This window comes from Epinephelus moara, chromosome 13, assembly GCF_006386435.1.
Source record: "Epinephelus moara isolate mb chromosome 13, YSFRI_EMoa_1.0, whole genome shotgun sequence".
Lineage (NCBI taxonomy): Eukaryota > Metazoa > Chordata > Actinopteri > Perciformes > Serranidae > Epinephelus > Epinephelus moara.
The window spans coordinates 20,875,675-20,887,305 of record NC_065518.1 but is presented as its reverse complement, the minus strand read 5'-3'; the positions used below and the strand labels follow the sequence as shown (position 1 = coordinate 20,887,305).

Below are 11,631 nucleotides of genomic sequence, written 5' to 3'. Positions count from 1 at the left end.
ATTAATGTCTCTCATTTCATACATCCTTTTTTCTTTCTTTTTTTTTTTTTTTTTGCTCAATGAAAGTCTCCCCTCGGGTGCTTGGGTGCTGCTCTCTGACAAGCCCTGATGCAGAATTACACAGAGCCGGTGAAAATGCCTTTGTCACTTTAAATCCTTGCCGTGTCTCAGTCGATGACATCATTGTCTGAGAACACATTACATCACCCCTTCCCAGGCTCTCTCTCTTAAAGACAGCACCACCTTATGTTTACTGGGCTACACACACATATGCACACATATACACACAGACAGAGAGAGAGAGACCATATCTGTTTACAAATGTGGCATCAATGTCAACATGCACATTAATAACAACCTTTATGAGATTATATTTCATGCGTGGGCTGGTGAGTTTATATTGTGTGGATGCAGTTAATGCAAATGTATTAAGTTGGCCTTTAGATGTAACTTTAAACATATTACTGCCATGATTGGATATTACTGTCATTATTTTCCAGTAAAGGCCTGCATGAATACATTTTAATAAGAAGTCTTTTTTTTTTCTTCTTTTTTTTATTTGGACATACAGTTTTCATATCTCAAACTGCATGCATGCAGCAGAACATGATCCCCAAAATAAGTGATTTGTGGAGATGACTTCCATAAAACTGCAAATAAATTGTGAGTTATTACTGACATATTTTTGGACAGCATGGATCAGAATATTGGATATCATCACCAAGAGGTTTTTCTCATGGTCTGAAGTTGGGCCTACAGAGCAAAAAAAAAAAAAAAATTTGCAGGAGCACACTGCAGATAGTGCACAGCTTTATGATGCACAAAAGAATCCATGTGCATGTTTTCCCTCATACATTTTCTATTTCTATCAAACGAGTGCATCTCTGCTCAAGCTGCACCTATCAGGCAATATGGGTTAATTGCAAGTAATATGTCTGTCAGTGAGTTTGCCTCTGATATGCATACACACTGTATAATTAATCAGGTGTTTGATTGGCCTGCGAGCGCGCGTGTGAGCGCATGGCGCGCGCGTAAATCACAGAGATGCGGAGAATGCTGAGAGAATGTTTCTTTAAGACCCATTACCTTCCAATCCGACAGAGGGGGAGTCTGTGGTAAGGTGGCGTATCGTCTCTCTCCGCGTCTCCCCCCCCTCCTCGCCGTTTACATGTGGAAAAAGAGAGACAGAAGAAGAAGAAGGAAAAATAACACATACACTAAGTATTACTCCGGTTTCGGATGAGGGGCACGGACACCGAGGCGCGATCCGGCGGTGATGGACCTAAGGAATATTTAACATCAAACATGGACACTACAGGCTCCCCGCGATGACTGTGGTAAGGATGCAACTTCACACCGCCCCATCGCAACCCAGTTTCCATTCAGAGGGGGGGATAACATCCATAGCTTGACGCGGAGGAGAAATATGCACGCACTAATGTAATGATAAATGCATGTGTGTGCGTGCATGTGTGTGATAACAAGTGATTGTGTTGTGAAGGATTGAGGGGGGGTGGTGGTGTGTATGTGTGCATGAGTGTGTGTGTGTGTGTGTGTGTGTGTGGATGGAAAGGAAGGAAGGGAGGGGGTGCCATTTGAATAGAGGCAAATAGGCTTATATTGGATGGACTATGGAGCGCTCGGTGCCTATGTCAGTGTCAGGCATTGACAGGTGTGTTGGCAGCGCACAGCACGATTTATTTAGGGCGCGCTTGCTCGCTCCCGTTTGCATACAGTTAGGTGAGGTGATAGCTGCTTGAAAGGAAGAGAGAGAGAGGGAGAGATGATAAGATGCCACTGTATATTGGCCTACTATGTGTTGCTTGTAATTAATCATGGCTGTAACTAAGCCCTTTGCCGTTGGGAGCGTTGTAGTCAAACCTCCCAGCTCGCCTCAGCGCTGTCACAGGGTCTATGGAGTTGCTTATAATTCTATAATGTCTGAAGAAGGCAGGCCCATTACTGAAAATGTGCGATGTGCATTTTTGGCCCATCCTCCTGACGTGATGCTTTCCACTGTCCTCCTGTTTGCTTTGATGCATTTGAACACACGAAGGGCCAATTTAGAGATCCCCTCCGATACACTGCTTTTTTTTTTTTTACTATAAGAATGTAGATCCGCGCGTGCGTGCCCGTGCGCGCCCGTGCGCCTATCATCGAATGGTCTTTCCTCCATACATCCAGAGAAATGGAGGTAGCCACAGACCTGTCATCTGGAGAGCCCCCGTCATTCCCCCCCCATTAGCCCAGTATGCAGTGTGGATGCCAGCGCAAATATAAGCGCGTTAGCCCGGATCCCGGCGCTTTCATTCCCCTCTACCCAGCTGCCGACAATCACTTATCGATTCCAATGATGCGTTTCTTGGCCAGGGGGTACTGTTTCATGGTATTATAGGAAGGGAGGAGGAGGAGGAGGAAGGCGTTCATTATTACTCGCTATATGCTCTGCCTTTTATTGAAATGCAAAGTATGCACCAGGCGTGCGTGCAATCCGTCGCTGGGAAGGTGGTTTAACACGTAACAGGATGTTAAAAAAAAAAAACGATCTCTTCTTTCTTTAGTTCTGATTGTCTGTGGGAGCCTGCAAACCCCTCTCCCCGCCCCAGTGTCTGGTGGAGGAGAGCTGTTTTTACTGCTCTCTCTCTCTCTCTCTCACACACACACACACACACACACACAAGGCTGTGGCATTTGCCCATTTTTCGGTGGCAGGGAATATTTAGTAACATGATACACAGCCTAATTGGGGGGGCCTTGTCCTAATTGGTCATGTAGCAACCAGATACTGGAAAGCCAAGTCTGTCCACTCCAGGGTGAAGGCGGCTATAGGCAGGATTCAGTGTGGCTGTGTATGATGGTGGTGATGATGATGATGATGATGATGTGGGCAATCATAATATGAAAACACCCACATGTGCACACAGGCGGACACTAAAACACATACTCCATCGATTTCAGTGTGGTGACACTGTGACATAAGCTCAGCCTTTACACCAGTGAATCTCATGCAGCTGCACATTATTGATACATGTCATTGTTTGCACGCTTATGTCACTCATTTCTATTGCAGCAACTATTCATAGATAGAAAACTGGCCTCAGTAGTGCTCGTAAAGCTGAATGTTTTAGCATGATAACTAGTCTACAGTGTCATTTTGATGCACCAGACATGTAGTGCGCTCTCTTGTTTTCTAGCTGTCTCTCTCCCTTCCACACACACTCATAAACACACAGGTCCTGAAGCCCTGTGACCTCACAGCTGACGCTTGAGTCAAAACTGCAGGCTGCACAGTTATGTTTTGCCTGTACTGACTCCAGCGATGAATCCTTTTTGTTTTCTCCAGCATGGATTCATCATGTCACACAGGATAAATACACCAAACTGTTACTGTACAATATATATACAATAGTCCGCAGTAATTCCATTAGCCTGTTTTCTGTTGCCCCTGCTGAGCTAATGAAAAGCTGCTGCTGGTAATGACGATGAGTAATTATCCCAAGATAAGTTTTTCTTACAGGCCGCCCTGTGCTTTAGCAGGAGTATTTCAGGTGTTTCGAGGTCCTGAACTAACTCAAATGGATTTCGGGAGGCTATTTTTGGGTAGTGTGGATCACAGAGCTGTCGTAGTCTTTGGTTTACAAGAGCCCCCAGGAAACAGCCTGAGCAAACATCAGACGCACTTGGCATAGTTTGATCAACTTTTTTCTTTTTTAGAAGACGCAAATAAGTGACACATTCAGAGTCATCCATTCAGGGCAGTGGCGCCGTCACCAAATGAGTCCCTCCTCAAATTAATTCTTTAAATGTAAAAAGTTATGGTCACTGGTAGGCTGGGAAATATGGAGAATATCAAATACAATATTTTTGACCACATACCTCAGTATAGTTATTGCAAAGATATTGTAGGGTTGGCTTTAAAAAAATATTACACAATGACTTTTTTTTAGGAATTATCCTGAGTAATGTGGATATAATGCCTAAATGGGTTAATAACAGAACAGTGGTAAGTTCAGAAAATGACATCACTTTACTGTAGTTCCACCTTTTAAAACCAGGAAATGACAACACCAAGACAATAGCTAGTCTCAAATCATAATATTGATTTAATATCGATATATTGCCCAACCCTAGATCCTGGTGCCCTGGAGCAGGGGGCTAATACCACCCTGATACAGTTGCTGCCCCCTTGGCCAAAATAATTGGATTACGGTATTTAAGAGGCTGTGGCCCGCTCATCTTTTAAGCTGGCGCAAACATAGTGGTATCTTCAGAAAGCAGACAATCTAAGGGGGAACTGCCCATTGGTCCGACAGCCCATTGGTCCGACATCCCATTGTTCCGATCATATTAAACCCATTGTTCCAAAGTCCGTTCCGAAATCATCATGATGCCCTGTGGTTAAGGTCTGGTTAGGTTTAGGCACAAAAACCACTTGGTTAGGGTTAGGAAAAGATCATGGTGTGGGTTAAAATGAAAAAGAAACTGACAAACACATAAGCTGTGAGCTTGCTTTGCCTCAAGCCTTTCCCAGCTGACCCAGCTGGTCGCGGCGCACCATCAAGGTAGAAATACGCCCGCCGGGAGCCGTTCAGCACCGCGGACAGTCGGACTAATGGGATGTCGGACCAATGGGCTGTCGGACCAATGACATGGACCCATCTAAGGAATCAAGTCGGTATCAACCATGTCATGCTAGCCTTTCAGGAAACAGACTAAATAACACTCCAAATAAGGCAACATTTTGGCGAGAGACAAACTAGCATGGCCATTTTCAAAGGAGTCCCTTGAACGATCACCTCAAGATATCTGAATGAAAATGGATTCTATGGGTACCCATGAGTCTTCTCTAAACTTGAGAAGGCCTGTCCCCAGTAAATGTTTTTCTCCTTACCATCAATGTGTTGCTTCAAATTAAAGCTGTATATTGTTTTAAGGAAAAGGACGACCAACCTATTTGAGGGACAATTAATCGCCTAACATGTATAGATACATCACACGTTAAAGAGGATTGTTGTGGAACTCAAAATGTTAACTTACTGATCTTACTCTATACACATCAGATAATTAGTAATATTAACTGCAAAATAAGAAACCAAAGGATTTCAGTATGTGATTCCTTAACTCTAACATTAGCACAGACAAAGTTTTCAACTAGCATCAACAACATAATCAAATTTCTTTTAATGCAGTTATGGGTTTTGGTTTGGGTGCACCACCCCAAGATTATCAGTGGTCCCATTTGGCCAACCCTTTGAGAAATTTCTTGGGGTACCCCTGCCTTGTAGAAGTACATTTTAGCAGGCTATTGCTCAGTTTCATGCTGCATCTGGGTTAAGCTACACCTCTGATATTAACCATACCAGGGCCTCACATTTTCAGGTTTACCCCTTTGTTAACGTATACCAATACAGTGTTATGACGACTTTACTGTATATGCAGCCGTCAGTGTGGCAGAGCAGAATGAAACATTTCCTAAATCTGATTTCATTCTGAACCCTTAAACTGTATTTTAAAGAAATGCAGTCAATGCCAGTTCAGTCGTGCATCAGTGATTATCCATCAGCGGAGCGGGGAAGGAAGGAAGTTGTTTTTTAGTGGGACATACAGTGAAGTTGCCAAGTACTCTAGCCAGCTCACCAGCATGAGGAGCTAATTTAGAGCTGTACCAGGCCTCCAATCACCAGCAAGCAGTCCCCATCTTTGGACCTAGATGTCCATAATAATAATAAGACCACTGGCAAGACTTGTTTTCACTGCTGCTGAGGTCTGTGTGCTAAATATGTTTGATTTACAAAATGGATGATTTTGGTTGGACAAAAGAATTCTTTACTGTGCTGCCCAGTCTCACTGACGTAAAGAAGCCTGCATGGGGCACTAAATCAGTCCAAACCACTTAAAAGTATAAAGGCCAGTACAAGCCCCTGAGTATTGTAGACTAGACAGTGAAGAATATGGTAGGGAAGAAGAGAGGGACATGAGGCGCTATAATAATGCTGATTGCCTGAATCCATACCGTTTTGGCCCACTGTTTGCATCATGAGACAGAGGCTTTAATTTAACCAGTTGAAAAAGGTCATTTAAAATATGCAAACAAGTTACAACAAAGCTGACTGAAGAAAGCTTGATGGAGTGAAATTACATATTTGAATCACAATAACATATTTAGTTTGAATTAGTCCATACAATTAAAAAAATCTTGTCATTAAGATTAGCATTTTAACACTTTCATCAGCACTAATTCACACTGATCTCACCAAGACCACAGTGACTGATACCTTAAAACAACAGTCTGACATTTTGGATTAGGCCTACACATTTTTGCTTTCTTGCCATGTGCTAAATGAGAAGCTTGATGCCACGCTCATATCTGTCTGTTGATTATACTGTAACGCTATAGCCAGCAGTCAATCCCACTAATGGCAGTGTCAGCAATCGGAATCGGGCCAGCTAATTTGGCCTGATCCTGGGGCGTCATTCATGCTGAGTCTCAGCTGAGTCAGGCAACCGGAAGTGACCCGGCTAATTTCATCCGGCATGCAGAGTTTGGGCCGCAGCTAGGCCAGGTCATTTTTGATAATGGCCCGGTGCTGGTAGTGTCAGCAACCCAAATTGAGCCAGCTGATATGGCTCGATTCTGGAGCGTCATCCATTCCGAGTGTCAGCTGCGTCGGGCAACCGGACGCGGCCCAGCTAATGTCATCCAACATGCCGAGTTCAGGTCGATGCTGGGCCAGGTCATTAAGGCTACTTTGGTTAGTTTAGCTTAGCATAAAAACTGGAAACAGGGGGAAATGGCTAATCTGGCTCTGCCCAAAGTTAACAAAGCTCACCTGCTCAATTAACACTTGTGCAGTGCACGATCAAAACATGCCTGTTTGGAACACACTGATTGCTTTGCCTCTGGTGTTGCCTCACATGGCTTTACTGTACGTTCAGACCAGAAGCTTCCAAAGAGGCGAAGTCTCTAGCGGACACCCAAGAGGCAAAACTGTCAAAAATATTTGTGGCAGCTTTTGTCACTCTCATCACGTGAATCATTCGAACGTTCGATCGTGCTTGTCAATTTAAAGGAGCTGCAAAGCGGACTACTGGCTACTGCTTGCTGTTGTCCAGTCAAAAAGCTCATAGCTGGCCTACAGAAAGTTATGTTCGGTCAATGAAAACAGAAAACGTATGTCATCCCATTCAAACCAAGCAAGGAAGACTTGCATGCTATGCCCATTCAAACCAAGCAAGGAAGACTTGCATGCTATGTCGCAACATTAACCTGCAATTCTCTCCTCTATTACTAACATGACACACTTTAAAACTCACCAGACCAACTAACTACGCCCACGCCGTGGTCCCACGCCGTGGTCCCACGCCTCATTCTTTTTATTTTGGTCTCTGTAACCAATCAGCGACACATTATAAAGGACTGAGTGGGCGCAAATGTAAGTAATTATCTTCTAAATATCCACTGTCGGAACAAGTGCGCTGTAGGAACCAAAGTTACATGGCTTGTTCTCTGGGACCCACTTCATCGAAGCACGTCAGCATTTCGATTGGTTGTCGCCGAACCGCGTCAGAGCTCATTACCATAAAGTTAAACGAGTTTTAACTCCCCTCCGGACCCGCTCCGGTTGCTTTGGTCGCCCAAGAAGCGCGGCTGATAACCAGGTCGCCCAAGTCACCAGGCTCTCATTAACAATTAATGACTTCAGCCATTTTGGAAGCTGTGGTCACTGTTGGTTGGAACATACAGTTACCGAGAATCGCTCATCCAAAAAACTTAACAATCAACACTGCGCTTTCTTGGGTCCTGAGCAATACACCTGCTATAACATAGATGTGTCCCCTATGATGCTGGAGTATAGCCTATGCATCATTTGTTAACAGCTAGCTATTTGGGACCGGGCTATTTCTAGGAACAAAAGCATTCTTTCTAAAAGTTACGCTGCTGTCTAGGGATGGTAAGTGGTAAGATGTTATTGGTACCAATGTCATTTTGGGTTCTGCGTTTTGATCCGTTTCTATATCAATTCTCTTATAGATTCCCGATCAATTTTCTGCGTGGAAAACAGCAGGCCTGCATTTATTTTCAGCAGTTATTACGGTACCCTCTGTATCAAATGTACTGCTCGATTGGGAAGCTATAGCACTCATGCGTAGAGTGTCAAATAGCCTACACGACCATCCTGGAATTTAAATCCATGTCTCCTAAAAAGATGTTTCAACATATTGCCGATGTTTCCATCCTTACTTAAAATGATCATTTTACAGACAATATAGCAGCATTGTCATCTCTCTTTGTCAAATGAAGCAACTCTTTGGACAGTTTCTTTGTCCCCGCCATGACTCCCTCTTGTTGCAAGTTTCCAACAGCATAGATGTTTGAGTTTGACATCATAGTTTAGCAATGTGCAACTATCAGAAAACATGCTGCCATTGATAAAAAGGAATTGATAAGCTTGGAGACATACAATTCAGATGGATCGGACAATTTCAGACTGGCTCTCAACTGGGAACAGTTCTTGATTCCTATTCCTATTGCTGATGCTAGAAATGTTTGAGTTTGCTACGTCTCCAGTCTCTCTTGTCTCTCTTTCTTGATGTACTGTAGCAAGCAACAGAGAGCGATCTATACCCAGCATGCTGTTTAGCGGTGTAACAGTTACTAGTCAACTTCTGTCAGTAGTGATGCACTACTAATAGATAGACTAGATCTCAAGGGCTTGTAATTGACACTGCACTTCCTTGGGTCCTCAGCAACACACCCGCCAAGTATGAAGTCGATCAAATGAAATGTTGAAAACTGAAGGACAAACATACAAAAGACAGACGGACAGAAAGAGACTCATTCTGTAGTATATATGGAATTTGTTAAAAGAATACTTCACCTGCAAAATGACCATTTGTAGCCCATCTCAATTACTCACCGCGTGTTACCTTGAATTCCTTAAGAAAACTTTTTTCTTGCATTTCATGAAGTCATTGGGGGCTACCTTTAATGATAGAAATACTAGGACATCCACAAACTCTCACACAACTCATGTAGTATAATACAAGTCTCAGTTATGCTCAGTACTTCCTAAACACATGCGTTTTCGTGTTCAAACACATGCAAGTGCCTAGGCAGACTACTTGGACGTGCATAAGGCTGTAATGTTTGAGCAAAAATGCATATTATTGGGAAGTACAGGGCATATGACTTAAATTGTGGTCGTACATTTACATTTTTTTCACAGATTAAACCAACTTAACATAACATGCTAATTAGTGGGCTTTAGAGGTGCCAGTAGGCCAATTTTGTTACTTTTGGACAGAGCCAGGCTAGCTGTTTCCCCTGTTTCCAGTCTTTGTGCTAAGCTAAGCTAACCAGCTGCTAGCTGTAGGCTTATTTTCAACAGACAGACAACAGAGTGGTGTCAATCTTCTTGCAAAAAGTGAAGTGTATTTCCCAAAATGTCAAACTATTCCTTGAACACAGAAAATTCAGTGCAGCATTTGTGTTGAACAGTTTCATAGTTGTCTCCTCAAGACATTTCTCAAGTTGCATGACTCAGTGTGTATGCTACTCAGATACATCATTCATTTCATTCACTGTAACCTGAGATTCTAAAGGCTCCCAGCTGATGTAAAGCAGAGATCCAGAATTCATAATTCATTGGAGTTGTCATCACATTATTATGCACTAAGTCAACATATTCTTTATTTTGTCAGAAATGCTAATTGAAAACCATCAGTTGGCATTATTGTCACATTTCCATGGACTTGCATTAGTGTGTGTTGTTATCTCAAACTACCAGCTCACTCTTACAGTGCCCTTTCTCATTTGTTCCATGCATAGTGAAGTTTATTGAGGGGGATCTAATGCAATGCCTGTTCTCTTTTTCAGCTCTCACCCCCGGTGCTGTGAGGAGCTCTGCCTCGTGGACACAATTTAGGAGCATCGGCCCTCTTTTATCCCTTCCTTCCCCATAACCCCTTTCCCTTCCTCACCCTCCGCCAATCCCAGCCACCCACAGAACGGCTTCCCCGTAGATACTCCTTCCTCTTGCATAACACAGCAACACATAAGCATTCTGATCATTTACCATGCAGGTTGGGACTTTAAAGGAAGACTAGTGAGCAAAGACATACAGAGTGCTTGATAAAAAATAAATAAATTAAAAAAAACATAAAGGCAATAATCAGAGGAAGATATGCAGACCAAAGGAATGATATTTTTGGAAAACTGAAGATGTAAAGATTTATATTTTGTACATCAAACTTTTAGTATGAGCTCATAAAAACCCAAGGCACGAAGACAAACACTTTGCACGCACAATCCCTCGTTTAGTTTTCTTTATTAACTTGACACACACGCCACGGTCTCATGATGATGTGCGAGGTGATGCCCACCATTTCTGAGGATGGGCGGAGTGGGACTGGAGGGGGACCTTCCTCACCTGCCGGGGCAGGAGTCGGAGGCCCCGGAGGTGCGATGGGCGGAGGAGGCTTCAGTGGGAGGGAGGCCAGGGGCGGAGGAGACGAAGGAGGCAGCACAGGGAACCTGGAGTCGTTAATGGTCAACATGCTGACGGAGAGGGAGAGGCTCCTGGAGAACCTGAGGGAGACACAGGACAGTCTGGGCACGGCTCAGCTCCGCCTCCGTGAGCTGGGCCATGAAAAGGAGTCACTTCAGAGGCAGCTATCCATCGCTCTGCCACAGGTACAACTGTGTGTGTGTGTGTGTGTGTGTGTGTAAGTGTGTATGTACAATCTGTGCATATGTGGAAGGATCAGTCTAGTTTGGAAGTGGAAGTTTGGGCTGATAGAAGTGTGCTACGTTGAACACTCCTCCTTGTGAGGTAACGTTTGTTTATCCTCTGCGCTATCAGTGTCTAGTTATGTACGACTGCGTTTTTCTAAGTGTGTGTCACTGTGAAGCGAGCTCATGAGACAGTAAGCCTTTGCAGTGACAGTTCATGCAGAGAGACTCTAGAAAGTGGATGTTAAATACTTTGCCCCCTTCTGCATCTTCAGAGTTTTCCTCACTAATGTTGTTCTTACTAATGCAGAGGGTTTATGTTCCTATCATCTTCTGGCTGTTTAGTCTAAGTTGCATCCGCAATTTTCTTCTTATTGTGTAATCAGGTTTTATTATGTTTGTTGACCATGTTGTTAGAGGACGATTAATGATGCTGGAAGCTAATATGTTAATGGCTTCAGCTTAACGTGGATGAATACTTGATTTTCTAGGAATTATCTTTAGTTTACTGGGTGAAATTGCTTATTAACAACAACTGGAATGTGAAGATTTTATCATGAACAGCTTTTCTTCCTTCGCTGGGACACTGGGACATCATCTTTATAGTATAAATAGTTTGCTGTTGCATTTTACTGTGTTATCAGCACTATATGTGAGGTTTCTTTATGTTTCCGCCACCAAATGATTCACGGGGTTAGTGGATAATGCTTAAAATAAAGAAGATTTTCAGCTTAAAAAAAAATACGTTTGTTTCATTAACTTGTTTTAGTCAGTTAAGATGAAAATCAAAAACATTTTTGACATTTTTATGTGGGATGGAATTAAAATAAACAAGTTAAGTAACTAAAATTGAATAGTTTGACTACTAAATGTCAACACACCTTTTGGATAAATATTAA

At 43.1% G+C, this 11,631-nt stretch overlaps 1 protein-coding gene across 3 annotated transcripts in view; it reads left to right on the top strand.

The window, feature by feature from the left end:
• Positions 1-98: 98 nt before the first annotated feature.
• The window catches only part of LOC126400136 (liprin-alpha-3-like), a 39,239-nt gene continuing 27,706 nt past the window's right edge, over positions 99-11,631 (top strand). For all 3 annotated transcript variants that reach the window (XM_050060646.1, XM_050060645.1, XM_050060643.1), the window contains exons 1-2: positions 99-1,337; positions 9,878-10,693. In XM_050060646.1, coding sequence (XP_049916603.1) covers positions 10,358-10,693 — 336 coding nt within the window. In that variant the 5' untranslated portion in view covers positions 99-1,337; positions 9,878-10,357. The remainder of the gene's footprint in view (positions 1,338-9,877; positions 10,694-11,631) is intronic.